This window comes from Schistocerca nitens, chromosome 2, assembly GCF_023898315.1.
Source record: "Schistocerca nitens isolate TAMUIC-IGC-003100 chromosome 2, iqSchNite1.1, whole genome shotgun sequence".
In the NCBI taxonomy this organism is placed as follows: Eukaryota; Metazoa; Arthropoda; class Insecta; order Orthoptera; family Acrididae; genus Schistocerca; species Schistocerca nitens.
In genome coordinates, this window is record NC_064615.1 from 239,368,019 (window position 1) to 239,391,789 (window position 23,771).

The 23,771-nt window shown below is 38.2% G+C and overlaps 1 protein-coding gene across 2 annotated transcripts in view; it reads right to left on the minus strand.

Moving 5' to 3' along the window:
- Positions 1-4,974: 4,974 nt before the first annotated feature.
- LOC126235953 (esterase E4-like) overlaps positions 4,975-23,771 on the minus strand; it is a 294,714-nt gene continuing 275,917 nt past the window's right edge. For both annotated transcript variants that reach the window (XM_049944927.1, XM_049944926.1), the window contains exons 5-10: positions 23,101-23,285; positions 19,887-20,061; positions 18,857-19,032; positions 14,433-14,580; positions 11,220-11,352; positions 4,975-5,347 (exon numbers count right to left, since the gene is read on the minus strand). In XM_049944927.1, the coding sequence (XP_049800884.1) occupies positions 5,113-5,347; positions 11,220-11,352; positions 14,433-14,580; positions 18,857-19,032; positions 19,887-20,061; positions 23,101-23,285 (1,052 nt within the window). In that variant the 3' untranslated portion in view covers positions 4,975-5,112. The remainder of the gene's footprint in view (positions 5,348-11,219; positions 11,353-14,432; positions 14,581-18,856; positions 19,033-19,886; positions 20,062-23,100; positions 23,286-23,771) is intronic.

Below are 23,771 nucleotides of genomic sequence, written 5' to 3' on the forward strand. Positions count from 1 at the left end.
AAAAGAGTGGTGTGAAGGATCTTGGATAGAATGCTCTTCATTTCAGGGCGTGATGATAGGTAATCAAAGCCCTGGCAAAGGATGTGATTCAGTTGTTCCAGTCCAAGTTGGTATTGGGTAATGAAGGAGGGATTCCTTTGTGTTTGGTTCCTAGGGGTGGTGGAAGGATTTGGGGTATGTGGGGAAGTGACATGGGAGACCTGTTTGTGAACTTGATCCGGGGCAGTCCCTATCTGTGAAGGCTTTGGTGAGACCCTCAGCGTACTGGGCAAGGGATTTTTTGTCACAGCAGATACACCCTCCCCAGTTGGCCAGGTTGTATGGGAGGGATTTTTTTGGTGTGGAAGGAATGACAGCTGTTGAAATGCAGATACTGTTGGTGGTTGGTGGGTTTTTATGTGGACAGAGGTGTGGATGGAGCCATAAGAGAGGAAGAGGTCAATATTCAGGAAGGTTACATGCAGGGTTGAGGAGGACCAAGTGAAGCGGATGATAGAGAAAGAGTTGAGACTGTGAAGGAATGAAGGTAGGGTGTCTTGGCCCTGAGTCCACATCATGAATATATCACCAGAGAGCGTGAACCAGACTAGGAGGTATGCATTTTGGGAGGCTAGGAAGGTCTCCTCTAGTTGGCATAGGAAGGTGCCACGCAATGCCCGTGAATGTGCTGCACATTTGTTTGTATAACTTCCCTTCAAAGGAGAAATAGTTGTGAGTTAGGATAAAGTTAGTATGGTGTGAGGAATGAGGTAGTGGGTATGGAGTCTGAAGGACATTGGGAAAGGTAGTGTTCAGTAGCGGTAGAACCATGGGCAAGAGGGATGTTAGTGTATAGGGAGGTAGTGTCAACAGTGATGAGTAGGGATCCAAGGAGGTCAAGGAGTGGTTGGCATCTTTGAGACAGGAGGCTAGATTACAGGCAGTTGGTTGGAGATGTTGATCAATGATGGCCAAAAGTATTTCAGTGGGGGCAGAATAACCTACCATAGTGGGGCATCCAGAATTGTTCGCTTTGTGGGTTTTGGGTAGCATGTAGAGGGCAGATGTGCAGGGTGTCATAGAGGTAAGGAGGGAAATGGATTTAGGGGAGAGGTTCTAGGAAGGGCCTAAGGTGTTAAGCAGGCATTGGGGGTTATGTTGGACTTTTGGGGTGGATCACTGGTAGAGTTTGTAAGTGGAGGAGTCACATAATTGGCAGAGGCCTTTTGCCAGGTAGTCACTACGATTCATAACAACAGTGGTGGAACATTTGTCTGCACAAGGGATGATAAGTTCAGGATTTGTTTTGAGGTTGTGTATGGCTGTCCTCTCTTCTATTGAAAGGTTGGTGTTATGAGGAAGGATCTGGAGGAGGATAGTGGTGTCAAGAAATTCCTGGAAGATGACCAGCAGGTGGTGAGGTGGAGGGGATCACAGTTGGATGGTGGTCTGAACTGGCAGAGGTGTGATTCAGTGTTGGGATAGGTTGGCTTTGATTGGAGGAATTTGTGGCAAAGAAGTGTTTCCACTGCAGGGATTGGAAGAAGGAGAGTAGGTCTTTGACAAGTCAAACATGGTTAAATTTGGCTGTAGGGCTAAAGGTGAGGCTTTTGGATAGGACTGAAACTTCTTTGAGGCTGAGGGTTTTGGTGGAAAGGTTAACAACAGTTCTATGGGAATGTTTCAACTCTGGATTTGTAGAGTTTCGTTAGAGTTTTTTGAGGGATGTGGCAAGTTTGAAAGGCCAGCTAGGCAGGCTTTGTGTGATTGAAGGGTTGACAAGGAGGAGTGCTGTGGGTAAGATAGGGATTGGATAGTGGTGCCTTGAGGCGACAGTGGGATGGCAGCAGGTTGGATAACTTATGGAGAGGGTGTCTTGAACGCTCCTCCAGGTGCTGGAGAGCAAGGGATTAAATTTCAGATATATGATGTATGTGGTAGGGATTGCACAGTAGCAGTAGTACCTTGCAGAGGGAGCAGAGGTGGTTCTGAGATGCCCACACATAGAGATACGTTTTTGGAGTACCAGGTTTTTCAATCTGAAAAGGTGAAGACAACTGTGAAAGGAGAGGTGGGATTCAGAGTAGGGAATGTTTGTGGTTGGGACTTCAGGGGTGGGGGGGGGGGGTGGATTCCGTGGTTTATACAGCATTTAAGAAACAGGATTTGGGACTGGGTTTTAGCTAGAGAAAGGGATACTTTCTGAACTGGAGCAGAAAGATGGAGCAGTGGTCCATTGTGGTAGGGATGACATAGGGGAAACAGTAATGTCACAGAAATGGGCAAAATAAAATGTTAGATGGTTGTGAGGGGAGCTGGATAAGAGGAAAGGCACGCAAAAACAGGCACAGATATGCAAAATTGTGTGAAACAACATAAAATATGCACAATTACATTAAAAACATACAGAAACATGGAAGAAAAGGGACAGATGAGGTATATGAGTATGCATGTGTTGGGATAAAGGAAGAGGGGGGAGGGGAGATCAGTTAAGTTGAGGATCTGTGTGGAAAATAAAATGCTAAAGTGTGTGATGGTGAGGGAGGAAGTGGATCAATAGGAATGAATACCATTAATGGTGGAGAGAATTTGGGGGATCCAATGCTGCATCAACATTGTATCTTATCACATGTGATTTATCTTTCTTCATTCTCCCACCTGAAAACTTTTGCCTTTTGATATTTCATTAACATTATTCAAAAATGTGTATTCTCTGCTTGATGAGTAAATATAATATTTTCGGTGGTGTAACTGAAAATGACTTATATACGAGTCAAACTGAGCCTTCTACGTGGAAGATATCTGTTCTCGTTGAACATGTCAGTAATTGCCTGAGGAACTAGTTTCCCATGACAAGCAATCTATTTATTTTTAGAAGTGACCATTTTTTTGTGTGTCGAGAAACCGTGTTGTTATACACACATGCTTGTGATAAAACTCTTTCCAGAGTGCAGAATAGCTTGTCATCATTTATTACTTAGTTGCCAGATATTGTGTGCTTGGATGTTTCTTGGCAAGACAGATCACCTGCGTGCTTTCCTATAATCTTATTACTTATTTTTGTGTAGTTGGGGAGGGGGGGGGGGGGGAGCAGTGCTTTCTTACCGAAAAAAATTTTCAGCAGAAATCATATTTACCTCATTTTTAACTCTTTTTGTTGACAATAATTAAATTTGGAAAAACTGTCCTAGTTTCATGATCTTATTCGCTTGAGAAATTGGCAGTATAAAGTAAACTGAGAACCTAATTATTTCAAGTGGTTATCAATGATGGTTGCTTGCTTATATTGCATATCAGTGTCTTCCAGTGTTAAATCTTTTGCACACATAGGTTTCAGTCAAATGAAAAGGTCCAATTGCAGACCTATGGACAGTGTGTTGAGAAAGTGTTAGTCCTGTATGCTGTTTTTATCCACCTATGTGTAGGCCATAATAAGTGTTACATTTGTTGTGCACAGACATAGTGTGACACATTAGCAGAGTTTGGTTACTTGTCACTGTTCCTTTCTCTTCCTCAGATAAGATGTGATGCCATGTGACACACCAATGGAGGTGCCAATGATGAAAGTTACCAAGGAAGAACAGCAGAGTGTGGTACACTTTCTTTGTGGGGAAGGTGTCCATCCAATGGACATACACAGAAAAATGCAGGTGTCTTTGGTGCAAAGTGTGTGTGTGTGTGTGTGTGTGTGTGTGTGTGTGTGTGTGTGTGTGTGTCAGAAAAGACACTGATGGATAATGCACAAGCCAGGCAGGTGACAAATCGTATTCGTGATGAGATAGTTGCTGCTATTGACAGTTGCGTTCAAACTGGTAGATAGGTTGCATTGGACACCATTAGTGCTCAAGTAAATGTGTCCCATCACAGTATGCACATCATTGTGCGCAATAGACTTGGTTAACGGAAGGTTTGTGCTCAGTGGGTCCCCAAATGTTTGTCTGAGGAACAGCAACACAACAGAATGGTAATGTCACAGAACCATTTGGTGCAATATCAGGAGGAGAATGATTATTTCTTTCCAAGGTCATTGCCGGAGATGTATCCGTATAGCCACTGTTTCAGCCAGAATCCAAATGTGAGAGTGTGCAGTGAAAGCAAGCAGATTCACCTAAACCAAAGAAAATCTGTTTAATAACTTCAGCAGCTAAGGTCATGTTGACTATGTTCTTCGATGAGCAGGGGCCTCTGATGTGGAGTTCCTCCACAAAGGACAAACAATAAATGCCAACAAATACTGTGATATTCTTTGTCAGCTGCAATTATCAATCAAGAATAAATGCCAGGGTAACCTCTCGAAGTGCGTTATCTTCTCGCATTACAATTCACATCTTCTTTGTTGCCAAACATACATAGGATCTTTTCGCATTATGTAATTGGGAAGTGCTAGACCACCACGCATAAAGTCCTGACTTGAGTCCCTGTGATTTCCATGATTTTGACCCACTCAAGAAACATCTCAGGTGGGACCACCGTGGATTGGCTAAAGAACTGCAGCAAGCTGTGACAGAGTGGATCCGTGCTCAACCTCAGAAGTTCTTCTTCCAGGATATTCATAATCTTGTGCCAAGGTGGGATAAGTGCCTCAACAGCCAGTAATAATGCCTGTACATGGAAATTACCTTTCCGTTTGACTGCACCTTGTAGAAACGACAATAAACTCTAAAACACATGTTTTGGCCACATACATCCTTATTTTTGTACTTTGAGGCAAAGCCTAACTCATCAGAATGTTGAGTATGACAAATTGGTTATAGTTATAGTTTCTGCATGTGTTAACATTGTAGTTACAAGACATTTTTGTCATGAAAAAAGAAAGAAAACAGCCAGTTTGTCATTTTAAGTTGATATTTTAGGCTAATTTTCTCTCTGCACATTCTGATAGTATCTGTAGAAAATACACCCTCTGTACTCGTATGTTCAGTAGCAAGTAAGCACTTCCTCGAATACTGCCAGTCTTCTTTGCAGAAACACTGTATATAAATGAATATAAAGTAATAAAAATAATCGAATATATTTAATTCTTGTATCAACTTGTACAGTGGTGCAGTGCTAGATTAAGTCATACAAAGAGTGTGAATTCTGTTTTAATACAGTTGCAATGTCCTTCATTACTGCAGTAATAACATGTCTAAATTAAAGACTGTGTCTGCGTTGGCTTTGATGTTTCTGGACACGTTTGGACTTCCTCCTGGCTCCAGATGTGCTGGTGGGCAGAGGGAACAGCCGGTCCCAAAGTTGCATGCGTTCCTGGTAGTACAAGCCTTGCTTCATCGTCAGGTCTGAGCCAATCTCCAGGTATGCTGGATTTGAAAGATCGAGTGTTTTCCAATCGACATTAACGAGGTCAGTTTTCTCTGATGTGGGATTCCTATAACAATAAACACAAGAAGTTTTCTATAATTGTAGTTACATTATACTATCAATACTACAAGGAACAAAAAATGTTACAATATGTTTTTAAAAAGTTATTTTAACAGTCAATAAAAACGTTGTGTAAATGTAAACTAATTAGCATATCGAACAGTGGCCATACGTCATTTCCTTCTTCATACCAACTGCCAATGTACATCTACATCTATAATTTAGAGTATACTATGCTCTAGAATATGCTATACAGTGTGTGGCACCAAATACTTTTCATGGTACTATTCATTAAAGTTTCTCCCAGTTACAGTCACAGTCCATACGTGTGAACAATTATCTCTGTGTAAGCTGCTATTCCCCTAATTTCATTTTCACCATCTCAGTGGGAGTTGAATGTGAGAGGGAAGAAGATTATTGTTTAATGTCTAACATATCATTAAGAGACGAAGCACAAGCTCAGATTTTGGAAGGATGGGCAAATAAATTGACTATGCCCTTTCAGAGGAATCATCCCAGCATTTGCTTTAAGCAATTTAGGGAAATCACAGGAAACCTAAATCTGGATGGCCAGATGGTGGCTGGAAATGTTGTCCTCCCAAGTATATGCCATGCCTTACTGCTTTGCCACCTTGCTCAGTAGGAGTGGAGTGTGAATGATGTAAAATGGTAGTACCATGAATCAGCTTTTCCGTCTTGTTTTGTACATTGCTGTGACATGTGTAGTCTTCAAAATGCTGTGACACCTGTGCTCTTCTAAATACTAAATACTGTAAAGAGTTCTTTGGTCAATGGACAGCCAATACTCCTGAAAAATCTGCAGAGATCCTACTAGAGACTTCACTTGGTCCTGGGGCTTTGCTCAGTTTTAGCTACTCTATTAACTCTCGAGTGGACGCACCATTTTTCGTAACATGAGCAGGCGCACAGTGTACTTTATACAAATGTAAAGAATAGCTGTCTTTATATTACCAAGGTGAACATGTATGTGAAAAATCACAGTTTAATAAAACAGCAATAAAATGAAATTACATTATATGAGCTAAAGCACTGTATATGTAAATAACAAAATAAAACTTTCGTTATATCACTCTGTTGCCGCTTATAAGTGTTACCCCACAATAACGACCCTCTTGAAGCATAAAACAGCACAACTGCATCAGATCCCATCTAAATGCTTATTCTTTTACTAATTATCTCATTGAGAACTGCTTCATTGTGAGACTGTGCTGCTACCTTGTAATCTGGGTCATTTTCTTGTATGAATTGTACAATTTTTTCTCAACTAGCTCGCTGTTTTACACTAAGAAGCCAAAGAAACTGGTACATCTGTTGAATATCGTGCAGGGCCCCTGCTAGCACACAGAAGTGCTGCAACATGACGTGGTATGGACTCGACTAATGTCTGAAGTAGTGCTGGAGGGAATTGACACCATGAATCCTGCAGGGCTGTCCATAAATCCGTAAGAGCACAAAGGCGTGGAGATCTCTTCTAAACAGCATGTTGTAAGGCATCCCAGATATGCTCAATAATGTTCATATCTAGGGAGTTTGGTGGCCAGTGAAAGTGTTTAAGCTCTGAAGAATAGTGTTCCTGGAGCCACTCTGTAGCAATTCTGGACATGTGGGCTGCTCAGCATTGCAATCTGCAGCAATTTGCAGAAGGGTTTCACTTCCGTCACGATCCATTTCAGTCGTCGTTGGTCCCGTTCTTGCAGGATCTTTTTTCCAGCCACACTGATGTCAAAGATTTTATGTTTTACCAGATTCCTTACCTTCGCGGTATGCTTATGAAATGGTCGTATGGGAAAATCCCCACTTCTTCGCTGCCTCGGAGATGCTGTGCCCCATCACACGTGCAGCGACTATAACACCACGTTCAAACTCACTTAAACCTTTATAACTTGCCATTGTAGCAGCAGTAACCGATCTAATAACTGCTCCAGACACTTGTTGTCTTATATAGGCACTAACAAACACAGTGCCGTATTCTGCCTTTGAACACGCATGTCTGTACCAGTTTCTTTGGTGCTTCAGCGTATATTACTGATGCCCCCTGGGACATAAAACAGCTTATCACTGTGTTAGCTGAAGCAATACTGAAGGAATAGATGTGGTCTTGCAATGGAACAGTACAAGACAATGTTGTTTATAGTTGGCGCACTGCTGGAGGGTTAAAGTGCAACATGTTGTCATACAATCTGAACTATGACGTAACTTGGATTTTCTCATTTATTTGCTGGACCGTAAAGAGTGAAGATACATCAACTGAAAGAAAGAGAGTACTATGTGCTTCTGGCAGGCAAATACCATTTTTCACGTAACTAATCTCACAACTAACCATGTTCTTTTAACATCTCATCTCAGTTTCAGGCCTTTCCTTCCTTCCTTCACTATTGATGCCTTGGTTTCCTGTCATTTGATTTCTCTGCTTCAGTCTGTTCATACGGAATGTCTTTCTTTTCTGGAAACCCAGTGTGACATGTCATGTTATTTTTCCATACAAACTGTACTAATCTTTTAACTTTATACTAGATAACATTTTAGTAAGCAGCTCATTAGATTCCAATTTCAATAAAAGTTTTCCATTTAAGATGGCAGTGTTATCATGTTGAAATATACCATTGTTTTCTTAACGTGCACCTTCACATGACAAGGCAATTACCTGACACCTCTAGGACAAGATTAATCAACAGCTATACTGTTTAATACATTTTGTGCCTACACCAGAATGACCTAAAAACATTGCAGATATGCTTTTAAATCATTGAAAGTACCTTTTGAAGTAATAGAAAGTGACGATAAATTTATCAGAAACATAGACAGGATGTCAAAAAAATATATAACATCCTAATAAAACCAGCTGAAAATTGTTACTCTTTGTCCATAGAAAAAGAATAAACCAATAAATTATTCTGTAAGTGAAAGTTAAACTTGTAGAAGCACTTCAAAGGTATCAAGAATACTGACTTTGTAACATATATACACGTGTTAAAATTACCGAACTATCAGTTTAATAAGCCACGGCTGCAAAATACTAACACGAATTTTTTACAGATGAATGGAAAAACTGGTAGAAGCCGACCTCAGGAAGGATCAGTTTGAATTCCGTAGAAATGTTGGAACACGTGAGGCAATACTGACCCTACGACTTATCTTAGAACATAGATTAAGGAAAGGCAAACTTACATTTTCTAGCATTTGTAGACTTAGAGAAAGCTTTTGACAATGTTGACTGGAATACTCTCTTTCAAATTCTGAAGGTGGCAGGGATCAAATACAGGGAGTGAAACACTATTTACAATTTGTGCAGATACCAGACAGCAGTTATAAGAGTCCGGGACCATGAAAGGAAAGCAATGGTTGGGAAGGGAGTGAGACAGGGTTGTAGCCTATCCCCAATGCTATTTAATCAGTATATTGAGCAAGCAGTAAAGGAAACAAAATAAAAATTTTGAGTAGGAATTAAAATCCATGGAGAAGAAATAAAAACTTCGAGGTTTGCCGATGAGGCTGGCAGAGACAGCAAACGACCTGGAAGAGCAGTTGAATAGAATGGACAGTGTCTTGAAATGAGGATATAAGATGAACATCAACAAAAGCAAAATGAGGATAATGGAATGTAGTCAAATTAAATCAAGTGTTGCTGAGGATATTAGATTAGGAAATGAGACACTTAAAGTAGTAGATGAGTTTTGCTATTTGGGGAGCAAAATAACTGATGATGGTCAAAGTAGAGAGGATAAAAAATGTTGACTGGCAATGGCAAGGAAAGCATTTATGAAGAAGAGAAATCTGTTAACATCAAGTATAGAAAGTGTCAGGAAGTCTTTTCTGAAAGTGTTTGTATGGCGTGTAGCCATGTATGGAAGTGAAACCTGAACAATAAATAGTTTAGACAAGAAGAGAAAAGCAGCTTTCAAAATGTGGTGCTACAGAAGAATGCTAAAGATTAGATGGGTAGATCACATAACTAATGAGGAGGTACTACATAGAATTGGGAAGAAGAGGAATTTGTGGCACAACTTGACTAGAAGAAGGGATCGGTTGGTAGGACACATCCTGAGGCATCAAGGGATCACCAATTTAGTATTGGAGGGAAACATGGAGGGTAAACATCATAGAGGGAGAGACCAAGGGATGAATACACCAAGCAGATTCAGAAGGATGTAGGTTGCAGTAGTTACTTGGAGATAAAGGAGCTTGCACAGGATAGAGTAGCATGGAGAGCTGCATCAAACCAGTCTGTGAACTGAAGACCACGATGACAACAACATATATATATATATATATATATATATATATATATATATATATATATATATATATATATATGAATATAACAGAGGGAAACATTCCACGTGGAAAAAACATATCCAAAAAGAAAGATGATGAGACTTACCAAACAAAAGCGCTGGCAGGTCGACAGACACACAAACAAACACAAACATACACACAAAATTCAAGCTTTCGCAACAAACTGTTGCCTCATCAGGAAAGAGGGAAGGAGAGGGAAAGACGAAAGGATGTGGGTTTTAAGGGAGAGGGTAAGGAGTCATTCCAATCCCGGGAGCGGAAAGACTTACCTTAGGGGGAAAAAAGGACAGGTATACACTCGCACACACACACATATCCATCCACACATACAGACACAAGCAGACATATTTAAAGACCAATGTCTGCTTGTGTCTGTATGTGTGGATGGATATGTGTGTGTGTGCGAGTGTATACCTGTCCTTTTTTCCCCCTAAGGTAAGTCTTTCCGCTCCCGGGATTGGAATGACTCCTTACCCTCTCCCTTAAAACCCACATCCTTTCGTCTTTCCCTCTCCTTCCCTCTTTCCTGATGAGGCAACAGTTTGTTGCGAAAGCTTGAATTTTGTGTGTATGTTTGTGTTTGTTTGTGTGTCTGTCGACCTGCCAGCGCTTTTGTTTGGTAAGTCTCATCATCTTTCTTTTTGGATATATATATATATATATATAACAGAGGGAAACATTCCACGTGGAAAAAATATATCTAAAAAGAAAGATGATGAGACTTACCAAACAAAAGCGCTGGCAGGTCGATAGACACACAAAAAAACACAAATATACACACAAAATTCTAGCTTTCGCAACCAACGGTTGCTTCGTCAGGAAAGAGGGAAGGAGAGGGAAAGATGAAAGGATGTGGGTTTTAAGGGAGAGGGTAAGGAGTCATTCCAATCCCGGGAGCGGAAAGACTTACCTTAGGGGGAAAAAAGGACAGGTATACACTCGCACACACACACATATCCATCGGATATGTGTGTGTGTGCGCGAGTGTATACCTGTCCTTTTTTCCCCCTAAGGTAAGTCTTTCTGCTCCCGGGATTGGAATGACTCCTTACCCTCTCCCTTAAAACCCACATCCTTTCATCTTTCCATATCCATCGGATATGTGTGTGTGTGCGAGTGTATACCTGTCCTTTTTTCCCCCTAAGGTAAGTCTTTCCGCTCCCGGGATTGGAATGACTCCTTACCCTCTCCCTTAAAACCCACATCCTTTCATCTTTCCCTCTCCTTCCCTCTTTCCTGACGAAGCAACCGTTGGTTGCGAAAGCTAGAATTTTGTGTGTATATTTGTGTTTTTTTGTGTGTCTATCGACCTGCCAGCGCTTTTGTTTGGTAAGTCTCATCATCTTTCTTTTTATATATATATATATATATATATATATATATATATATATATATATATATATATATATATATATATATATATATATATATGTTCCAAGTTATAAGAAGTCATAATACATACTTTCCATCATATAAACCAGCTAATTATAAAACTGCACATTTTATCCAGATGAACTATGTACAAAATATCAGCTTCTGCACTTATGAATTGAGCAACTCACCCATTTTTGATGAAGTTTGCCCACATTTTTGTCATTCTTTTAACTGTTGTGTATTCAGGATCAGTTTTAACAAATTCTGGGAACATTGCTGAGATGTAGAACAAATAAATGAGATCATCATGATGTGAAACACCTGTCAGAGGAAGAAAGGAAATCATTAATAGGAAATTGATTGTAAAACGAATATGAAGAATGTTCTATAACATTGTTGTCAAAGCTGTTATATGCATTTTACTTCTAACAAAACCGAAAAGTTTCTGTCTTGCTAATGACTGAATGTAAAATGAATAAAATACTATAGATAAACAGAAAAAGTACAATAGTTAACTTGAAAATGTTAGAGTAATTCAGTTACTTTACTGTTGTAATCCTACCAACTTAAACTGAACAACATCCCTATAGCAAACAAAATTGAACTTTAAAGATAACATTAAGCAGACATTTTATAGACGTTCAAGAAACAGAATTGAACACTGAAAAATCCAGGACGGAATGTAACAATATTATGCCTTGGGTTCACTCTCATTGATCATCCTACATACAGCCCTGACTTGGTGCCTTATGACTTTCATCTGTTTCCAAAAATTAAATGGCACCTTTGAGGACTGCACTTTGATAGCGATAAAATGGAGCAAACAGAGGTACGGTTGTCGCTCCATCAACAAAGTCAAACCTTCTCCATTTACAATATCTACAAGAACACAGGATATAAGGGATAGGAAAATTCCTGGATATGACTTAGGATTCAACCCTGGATGTTTGTGTGTAGAGAATAATAGGGTTTATTGAAGATTTGTGTGACATCAGTTCCTTCTGTAAAGTTACGTGTGACCTCTCTTCTCCGTATGTGCCCTCTTTTTGACATATGTGCGCCATGCTTCTGAGATTAGACAAGGGATTCATTCATATCATCCTGAATTGTGCCATAAAGAGCATTCAAGATGGCTATCATGCCAGATTTCAGTTTTTCTGTAGCTAAAAAATTTGAAGTAGATACTTCCAAGATAGGGTTTTTCTGATAATGTGTTAAATGATGTGCTCCACAGTCTGTATCTTCTGCTTTACGTTCTGCTTTGCAGAAAATGATGACTGAGTAAATGGTCATTGTGATACACTATTGATAAAGTTTAGAGAACTGTCCTTTGTCACTAGCAGCAGAATGATTCTACTGCCATCAACTTACATCGCACTAACTGAGATCTCATGAAGGACCTTGAAGACAAGGTAAGAGAAATTAGAGCTCATATGAAGGCATGTAGATACTCATTTATCCCTCACACCATTTACAATAGCGGAACAGGAAATGGAATAATTGGCAATGGTGCAAGGTATCCTCCACTATGCACTGTATGATAGATGTAGATGTATCCTATAATATTAGAAGGTGACAGAATGGTTGGCTAGGATTTACCTCCAGCAAGTAAAACTGGCAACGACTGAAGACAGACAAAAATAATAATAAAAGAAAATCCTAGCTTCCGGAACTATTAGTTTCTTAATCAGGAAAGAAAGAGGGCTAAATTGGAGAAGTTCACTCTCACTCCAGGATGAGAAGGGCCCACCAGTTGCGAGGACAATAGGTCCTCACAACAGTGTGTTCATGGCAGGTCCCTCTGACCCTGTGATCCAAATGAAGTGTCCTGCCTTTCTAGTGTTCCTGACATATCCCTCTTTCTTCTTTGAGGAAGGAACTAATAGTTCCAAAAGCTACATAGCCTTTTGCATGTCTATATGTATCTGTCGTCAGAGGAAGGAAACTATCTTTTGGAACTTAATTCTTTCCTCTGATGACAGATGCACACATGCATGCACATGTGCTCACACACACACACACACACACACACACACACACACACACACACACACAAAGCGACTGTGGGAGTATTTAAAATTTTGCATCCTGAAGGTTTTTGTCTAGTGAATTTTCAAATGACAAATTAGTAAGTTGACACTGTGTGGCAGAGCAGGACACAAACCAAGGACCTTTGCCTCTTGCAGGCAAGTGCTCTACCAACTGAGTTACAAAAGTACAGCTCATGGCCCACACTCACAGTTTTACTTCTGCCATTGTCTCCTACATTCCAAACTTCACATAAATTCTCATCCATACCTTGCGAGACTACCGCTCCTCAGAGACATGGCTTAGCCATAGCCTGGCAGATTGTTTCCAGAATGAATTTTCACTTTGCAGTAGTGTGCGCACTGATTTGAAGCTTCCTGGCAGATTAGACTGCGTGCCAGGCTGGGTCTCAAACCTGAGATGAGTCCCATTCCAGTATAGAGTTTTAATCTTCCAGGAAGTTACAGATCAGTGCACACTCCAATGCAGAGTAAAAATTCAGTCTGGAAACAATCCCCCAGTCTGTGGCTAAGTCATGTCTCCACAATACACCTTTTATCAGGAGTGCTCATCTCGCAAGGTATGCAGGAGAATTTCTTGGAAGGTATGAAATGAGGTACTTTACAGAAGTAAAGCTGTGAGAGCAGGTCATGAGTCATGCTTGGGTAGCTCAGTTGATAAAGCACTTGCCCATGATAGGTCACAGGTTTGAGTCCTGGTCCGGAACACAGTTTTAATCTGCTAGGAAGTTTCAAATCTACAAACACTTGACTGCAGAGTGAAAAGTCGTTCAGGAAATTAGTAGGTTGTATAGTTTCTTACTGCGTGTAAAGTGTTCTGGAAATCTTCACTGATGAATGTATCCTGAACATTGAGCATTTTGTAATTATTATGTGTATTTTTTTCAATAATTCTATTGGGAGCAGAATATATGATACATGAGAATTGATTTTTGAACAATGAAAACTCCAGATTGGAATATCAACAAAATTAGGAACAGGATAGATTGCTACCATAAAGATGACCGATTGAGTTGCAGACAAGCACTCCAAAAAGCCTGTTACACATTAGAGCATGCATGGTTTGGAAGGCAACGAAGAAAAAAAAAAAAAAAAAAAAACTGAACGAAGAGAAAGAACAGACACTGAGGAGAGTAATGCTTTAGAGATAGTAACAAAAGTAAATAACACAGAGTTATGGAATGTAAAAAAACCTGTTAGGCAAAATCAAACAATGGAAATTTTGTAGACTTTTTGAAAAAAAGTTATAATGACATGCAAAGTCTTCAAGTACTAGGTAAATTGTCTATTGACAGAAATTTGTCATAGATATTCATTATCGCTACCTATATATCATTGAAGGGAGGTGTTTACCATATGGTGTTTCTGTTCCTGGTGTATACACCCAGCTGTACCTCCCTGCATACATGAAGTGGTAATAATACACAGGTGCTGAACTCTTCCGAGCAACTATCTTGGCAGCACGATCGACTGGGAATATGACAAGTGAGTCAGAGTATGCCTGTAAAAGTGAAGCAGAAATAAGAATAGACCACAAGAATTATAATTCTATCACAACTAAAGAAGTATAAACAAAGTATAGTTTATTTGACTACAAGCTGACAAGATTGGAGTCACACTGAAAAAGTTTCATCTGGGAGTAGAACTACATTACAATAAAACATAATATGTGATTGTTTAGCTTCTAAATCAGATCACTGATAAAGTCTACCTAAAATAATGGACAAAATTTAAAACTGTGTTTTATATCTTGTTGCATTTTAGAAGAATTTAATGAAAACTTCATCAGATACAATTACAGCTGTTCCAGTGCAGTTGTATACCTGTCTCTCCAAACCTGCCTAATTTTCTGTATCATAAATGTCATATTATGTTAGAACATTCTCAATTTATGTTTGTTCCTCGGTATTATCATCTGTTTGAATCGAAGTTCATAAATATTTTTATTTTCCTCGTGATTTTTTCACATTTATAGAGAGCATACAGGGGAGGATAACAGCAGGAACATTGGTACCTGACTCACAAATGAGTAGTTCAGATTCAGCCACTCAACACCAGAGTTTGAAATCAGGAAAGCGGTTCACCAACTCAAAATGGCTCTCTGTTGTTCTCTATCCTCTTTTACAGCACCCTCCCATTTTCTGTTACTATTCTGAGTTATGTATTTATTAAAATCTATCTCCCATTTTGCAGTTTTAATTTCATTAAAAGTATGGTGACTGTTTCCTCATTTACTGTTGACCTATCTTCCCCCCCACCCCCACCCCCCATCAATGGTCTGTTCTTGTTCAGTTTATCTCACATTTCTTCAATCAGCATCCCAGCTCTGAATGTTATAAGACTTTATTACTTTTTTCTTATTTTTCAATTATGTTTTATCAGTTTCTGGTAGTTAGTTACTGAAATTCAAAAATCTATTTGATTATTGGTTCATTTTTATCACAGTCTCTTTTCCTTCATCATGTATCTCTTTTCATGAAGTGCTTCGTCTGCTTTACAATTGCGTCTAGCTTCTATAGCCCTCAATGCATATTTTTCCTCCTGTTTTGATATATACTGATGAAGGACTTGAAAAACACTTTTATTAATCACCAAAAATCTGCTGCAAGGACATATTCTTTATTGTAAAGAATAGTTTAGATCAGAAGATTATCTTTTGTTAACTTATTTACAGGGTGTAGCAGAAAGGTATGTTCAAGCTTTCAGGAAACATTCCTCACACATAGAGGAAGAAAATGTGTTACTTGGATGTGGGTCCAGATAAGCTTTATTTCCATGTTTGAGTTCATTTTCCACAGCATGGATAAGTTTCTCTGTTGAGCCTGGGTTGAGGCTCTAACTGTCACCAACAATGCCAGCCCAAAAGTTGTTGATAATGCAGTTGCACAATTTCACAAGGATTCTTGATAGCCCACAAATGCTGATTGTGAGAATTTGCATTCAGATCAAGATGAAGTGAAGCCTCATCCATGATTAGCACATTTGTAATAAGGTGAGGGTTGACCCATTGTTGAATTAACATTCACTAAAGTGTAGCCATGGAACAAAAACAACTGATGATAGTGCCTGCACACATTGTACGTGGTATACATACAGCAGGTTCCCATGTCAATCATCTGGCTAGCATTAATCGCTGGAGCTAATTGTCTTATGGTGACATTAGGGTTGTTGTCAACTGCACGGAGAAGGTCCTTTCCAGCTGAATGTCCCAATCCTTGTAGGCCTCCCCCAGTTGCAAATAGTATGCTTAAGCATCCCTAACACAACAATCAGTTGCTTCAAATGTCCTCCTGTTGGAGCACCATCATTCTGGAAATATATTGTGATACAAACATTGAGCACCATGGATATTAGCCAGTCAGTTAGTAGTTGATGTGGAGACACAACATCGTTGTTATAGATAGTCTGTGAAAACCAGTTTATAGATGTTGGCCACTGATGAATCATGTGTACGATTGGAGTTAACCCCCTCAGCATCAGTTAAGGCCTGAAGATGGTGTACAGAAGCACTGAAACTGTTAGCCTTATAATAAATAACATCATAAGGATGACTGTAGGTGTCCCATTTTATTAAATACAGTTATTACCATCTGATAATCCGCTCAGAAAATGGGAAGCTGCCAGTCCCGCATTAGAATACACTTCCATTGCACTGTACCACAAACCAAGTCATGATGAACACTAAAAAGTTCATGCTGCATGTTTGATGCTGCTAGAACAGTGAAATTAGTCACATGCCAACAGAAGCAATGAAGTAAGTCGCAAGTGAGGATTACCTTTGTTAAATTGGAAGAACAACATGGTGGTGAACCTAAGAATTACAGCGTACTGTATATTCTAACTAACTGTAACCAAGATGGTATTTTAAACATTTCGTGTAAGAAAATGTTTCATGTAATGAGGGCACATTCTGTTTCTGTGTGTTTCATGTGATTATTTGATTATGAAGAGAAGTAGAAAATGAGCTCTAATATGGAAATAAAGTGTTTCTGGGCCCTTGTCCATATAACACATTTTATTCTTCTATGTGTGAGGAATGTGTCCTGATAGTTTGGCTATACCTTTTTGTTACACACTGTATGTATGTAAACTTATTAGTTGCATTATCTGCGAGATTGTGCAAATAAATTGTTGTTGTTGTAACTAATGTTTTTGAGGAAGGTTCTGTGGAGGGAAAAAAAAAACATACTGTTGTAAACATAAAACCCTGTATTCATGTCACCTTACATGTTTCATTTGCTTGATGATTAATCATGTCATGTCATCCTCAAAAAAGTAGAAGCTGTGGAACACTGCATGCAAATAATTCGAAAGAAGATAGTTGAGGAATTTTGAAATCTATACAATTAGTTTTCCTGTGGAATCCATGACTGAACAACCCTAAAATTCCAATGCAGTCTGTTTCAGTATCTGGCAAACAGTCACTCCTCTTCCGTCATAAATATTGTTAATATTATGAGTAATTTCCTTTTTATTTTAATTTTGTACAATTATTCACAGGCTAGCTTCAACAGATCGGTATTGCCATCATTCTCATACATCATAGTATTTAAATTTTCTAAATATTTTTATATTCTGCTCAAGAACTGAAGCAGAATAATTCATTTAAAAAAGAGGTTATTTACTAATCTCTTCTTCTGGGATTAGTTTCAATTCTGTGTTACAGTTTATTGTGGAAGCCACTCTATTTCCTATTATGAAGGTACAAATTCTGCACAGCACTTATATTTGCTGAGTCTCAGATTCAGACACATGTGATGCCCATTCCACAAACATGAAAGGCTGATTCATCAGTAAAGGCCATCTTCTCTAAGAAAATCTCTTTCTAATCCCAAAGCAGAATAACCTCTTTGGCAAACTGCATACTTTATAGCTTTTCGAGATGCTTCATAACACTGTAAGGCTGCAATCAATGAATTCATGTCTTAGGAAGCACAGTTTAATTTGGTCACAGCTGTTTAACTGTTTTGTGTTTAATATTTTTTTGGGCAATCTCTTGGAGTTTGCAGAGAGGTCTTAAAGAATTTACAGTACCACCTGTTCTGTGTTTTAAGTTCAATGTTACAGCTAACTTTAAATATATAAAAAAAGTTTTCTTATACTGGCTCAATATATCATTATATGTTTCTTTTTTGGGAACATTACATTATTTCTTGTCTTTCTCCAAATGAAACAGCATTCAAACTGCCACTGACGTATATGCACAAAGAAAGTAATTCCTCAAAAACACCATCTGCTTGATAAAGATATTCCTATTCATCCTGTAAATTACCACTTCATACATGAATATAACCTCTACTTATGCCTAATATCAACCGCTTACTACTGTACCCAAGCTTTATGGCATACCCTCACTCACGGACAACTCTGCAAAATGAACAATGCAAAGCACACTCCAAAAAGTGTGAATGTTGATAGTGGTACTGTGTTGGTGAAAATCTGCATAGTCATACTTCTCTGGACATTAGTTAACATTAACCTCTTTATTATTATTATTATTATTTTTTTTTTTTTTTGTCAGAATTATATCCTGAAGTCTACTTTTTCTATACACATTTTATACACATAAATGCTGTTGCTCAAATTTTATTGTTGTTTCGTCATTCATTCCTGTAAATGAAGAAAATAATAAAAATGTTTGCAGTGTAAGTTTCTTATCAGAATGTTGAGTTGGGGAAACAGTTGTAAACTGGACATCACAAAACCCTTGTGCGATTTTTATATAAGTTGTGCCATATACTTACAAATACAGTGTATGTAGCTAGTTTCTTACTTACTTGTCCAAGCCCAGTTTCAGAGTCATTTGTTATTGGTTTGTCTTGAAGATAAAACTTCCTCAGCTCTCTGCTGACTTCTAACGAGTGTGGTGTATCTCGCTCATAAAGAAATGAAATTGGGAATACTTTCTCATAATTTTCTGTCATATTTTCTGCCAGACCATTGGAGAGAATCTCTGAAATATTAAATAATTGTAGTTAAAGGTAAAACATATTAGCAAACATTAAGTCTGCATTAACTACCATATTTTTCTTAGACACAAGTTGAAAATTAAAAAAACAAAAATGAATCCCCTAAAGGAATGGTTCTGAAGCAGTAAACTGTTAATTGCAAATTTTGAACACCATACTGTACAGACTCATAATTGCTGGACAATACATCGGTTTTAGTACCACTGTAGCCTCCTTTAACTAAACACCTGACCTGACATCTTGCATGAGGATTTCTACTGAAATGGTGAATACCATCTTGGAATACACAGTGAAATGGAGCTCAGTTCCCAATTGCGAAGTGGATAAAAAGATTCCACATAACAACACTCAACTATGATGTGTCATTGCAGTATCTGATATACCCCACACTTTCCATGTGAAGACAAACAGCCATCCATGAGATCGAACTACAACTACCAATTTTGCTATATTATATGGAGTGTTGCATGTGATGAAATTTAAGTAGTAGTCTGATGAACAAAACTCTTTCTTGCATTCTGTCTACCAGCTCCAAGTAGTCTTTGTTGACACTCAAGATGCAACATTGTTCTTACTTTTGCCCATGTCACCTAAATTTACATCTATACTCTTATGAATTACTGTGAATTGTGTGTCAGAATTTACTTTTTGTTATATTCTGAATTAACATTACTTCTCGTTCCATTTACTTACTGTGTGTGGGAAGAATGATTGCTAGTACACATTTGTGTGAGATGTAATTTCCTTAAATTTTTCTACGTGATCTCTATGTTTATTCAGTAATATTATTTTTTTTTTTTTTTTAAATATCAGGTCATCCTTAGTGCAGATTACTTACGCAAAGCTATCCAGGAGAATTCGTCTTTGGTGGTTCCTGTTATCAATGGAACTTGAGCAAAATCTCCAGAGAGTAGTTGTTCAGTGGGATCTACAGTTATGAATCTGTCAGCCCCATCTCCAAAATCTTTTTCAACAATGACACCAAATACAACCATAGGATCCCAACCCCATTCCTATAAAAGAAATAAAAAACAAGGAGTTAACTACACTGCATTGTCTTAGGCTTACACTGTTTTTAAGCAATGCACATTGTAATTATTTGTGAGACATTCCTTAAAAAAAGCCATCACTTTTCTGAGTATATGAAACAGGATAGAAGAACCAGGAATATCTTTGAAACTGAGCAAACCGACTGTAGTCTGATTGAAATTATTTGATAGTTGTCATCTGTCGCTTGCCATTCAGTGTTGCCAGCTACCACTCAGTTATCCGCAACACACAAACACAGTGGGCACTTCACAAATGGTGTTAATTTGTAAGGTGGAGCAAAGTTGGAAGCAGCCATGGCAGGTATGATGGAAATGCAAGATGCTCTGTCAACTGCTGATTTTAAGTGACCAGTGACTGAACTGTGACAACAACCTCATGATTTGTGGTCAACATTCTGTGGCAAAACTATCACTTTATTCAAGGCAATTAAAGCTAACCTCTATGAGCAAACTCAAGACAGAAAAATTTCAGTTTCAGCACTAAACAACAAACTGTAATTTCTCGCTGTCATCCATTAGTTACCTGAAACTATCCTTACATTGGCTACACAAACTGCCACTTAACCAACCAATGAACATTCCTGTTTGGGACTTGGTTGTAGATTATAGGTGTTACTGGCAAATTCCAAATGAAAAAAGAATGATAGGAAGAAAAATAAGGGCAAATAAAATTGTCAATACTTTAGTGAAAATAATGCGGCAAAGTATTAGAAAATAAAAAAATACATCTAAATCAATTAACTGCAAAAATAATAATTACAGTATTTTGATTAGATTTAGAAATAAAAAAGTTCGCTGTCCTTCATGAGTTTCGAAGCCACAACTTTCCACACGACAAGTTCATGTGCTTACCACTACACTACAACACACTCATGCTTAATGCTGTTCATTTGTGACTCCTATTCCAGTAGCAACGATGAATTGCAACCTTCAAAAATTTGGCTTCATGTAATGTTGTGCAAAACTTTACTAATGTACCAATCTCTGTGATTATAATATATGTAACACTGAATCCCGTCTTGTGCAGAAGGCTCTAGTGCCATGTATGAAATGCATGCATCTCGTGTGTGTGTGTGGGGGGGGGGGTGAACTGACCAATTGTTGAGGCAGTTTGGCAACAGCAAATGGTTCGGGGGTGGTGATGAGTGCTCTGATTGGAGAGTCAGCCCGTGAAGAGTCAACTGTCAAGTTATTTTAATCAGACTATAGAATTTGCATTGAGGAAACTAAGTGTTAGGTGAAAGATGAAGGCAGAGAATATGAATGTTTTATATTGAATATGGGTATGAAGTATAGACTGCAGCTTCCCTACCCTACTTAACCTGATACTGGAGAAGACACTAAAAAAGGCATAATTGATTTGCAGAGATTTCAGCATAGATGATAAAGTGAAATTATTAGCTTTTGTCAAAAGTACTATTCTTGTATCAGAGGAGGATGATGGACTATAAAAGACTGCTACAGTGTTAGTTGAGGGGGCATAAAAAGTGGGTTTGAAGTCTATTGAAGAGGAATGTTATGTATGATAACAAAAAAGGCAGATAAATAAGAGGAGGAAATAGTAGAGATGGGAAGAATTTTGTTTATGAAGACTGGATCCTTCGAATACCTAGGAAATACTGTTAATTGGAGTAAATAATGCAGAGAAGAAAATAATGAACCATATCAGATCTACAAGAATTGCATATTTGCAATGAATAAACTATTCACCATCAAATGCTAAAAAAGACATCAAAACTAAGTATTTTCAAGGCAACTGTCTTAACATACGTGGCCGAGATGTGAATACTGACAGGGAAGATAGAGAGGAAAATTATCATCTTCAAAAACAAAGTGTTTTGAACCAATTTTTGGGCATATAATTTCAGCAGAAGAAAGAACACAGAAACCTATGCATTGTACAGTGAGCAAGATGTGACGGTAGGAACAAGAAACAGATAGATTGAATGGATGGGACATGTACTGAGAAGGGATGGTAAAAAAAAGTGCTAGAAGGGAAGCCACAAGGAAGGAGATGCCTTAGTGGGTCAAAGTTGACATGGCAGGATGGAGTCAGAAAAGCTATAGCCAGAATGGGAACTCACAGTAGCATGAATGAAAACCAAAAATGATAGAAGAGGCAAAAGACTGAGGCGATAACTCAATTTTGGTTCATGTGGCCATGTAGATAAGGTACAATAGGAAACATTCTTAAAATAGAAGTGACGAACATTGGCATTATACACAATTAAGATAACTGGACAAATTAGCAGAAAGATTTAAAACTGTCAGTTCCCTTTCAAACTATATTAATAAATTAATCTCTCTTTCCTAATATTTATCTTGTTATATGGGGTGCCCTGTTTTCATGCCTTATCAGATTTATTTTTATTATTTTAACTTCTTTGCTGGATGTCCTTCCCATCTCAACAGTCTTCAATTAACCTATGGGAGGAAAACCATGTCTGTGATTCATGTAAACATTGTTCTGTATTTTATCATATGTTAGCTGTTTGTCTGTGGTATTTTTGGAGGTGGAGATTAGGAACCAGCCTAGAATTCACCTAAGCAAGTGTGAGAAATTACACTAAGGCAGGCTGGTGTACCAGACCAACAGTCCTTAATCCACTGTACAGCTTCTATCTGGGCCTGGTGCACTTCCCTGTTTCACAAGATAGTGCACTGCATGTTAAGCTATACAAGCACATCATTATCTGTACACTTAATAAAAAACAGTCATTTCACCTTGCAGTATATCAAAATAGTTAAACCAGTTACACTCTTTTTGCCTACAAACAATATTTTGTAGATATGAATGAAACATACTAGTTCATGACTTTGTTAAGTATATAACAAAAATAGCTGACAGTAAATGTTTAAAATAAACAACCAGATATGAGAGATGTGTGATGCTTCTCACTGCCATTTCCCAGTATCGACAATTTTCTGGTCTATTAGCATGTGTGACAATGTAAAATCTTTTGTTTGAGTTTATTATGTTCTTAATAAGTACATAACACTTACAAAAAACTGTGGTAGTGTTTCTGCAATCTCTATGGCATCCTTTCCTTTCAGACAATTAACAATCTGCTCTGATGATGTGTCAGGGCAGTTTAGCATTCTTGCTTGCTTCTTGGCTTGTTGCAATGGGTCCTTTATAACAATTGATTGAACACCTGCACTCATTGCAATTCCTTTATGAAACAAGCCTGAAAAAGCAATTTGTACTTTCAATGAGGATTATGTAGCAACTTTAAATATTGTTGTAGCACTGAAAAAAAAAAAAAAAAAAAAAAAAAAAAAAACAGAGATGTTATCTAGAAAAGGATCACCTTCTAATTAATAGTAATATTTGCCATGGTGGCACAGAGAAAAGCAAGTGCCAGAATATAGTTCACTGTATTTAGTCTCAGTTGCAAATTACAATGTTTTGATGACTGGTTTCAGATGAAAATCATCCATTACCAAATATCAGAAGCTTTTGTTTTAGGGTGCAAAAACAGCTAAGGTCATACGCGCCCATGTCAGAACCTTATAACACGATGGAGAACAAGGAGTTAAAATGAATTACACATTAAGCCCAATCAACAGAAGAAAAGACAACTCAAAACAGGGACTTTCTCTGGGAGAAAGCACCATAAAATGAGCCATAAGGACAATGGATGTCCTGAACTAAAGATTAATTGTCCTTCGCC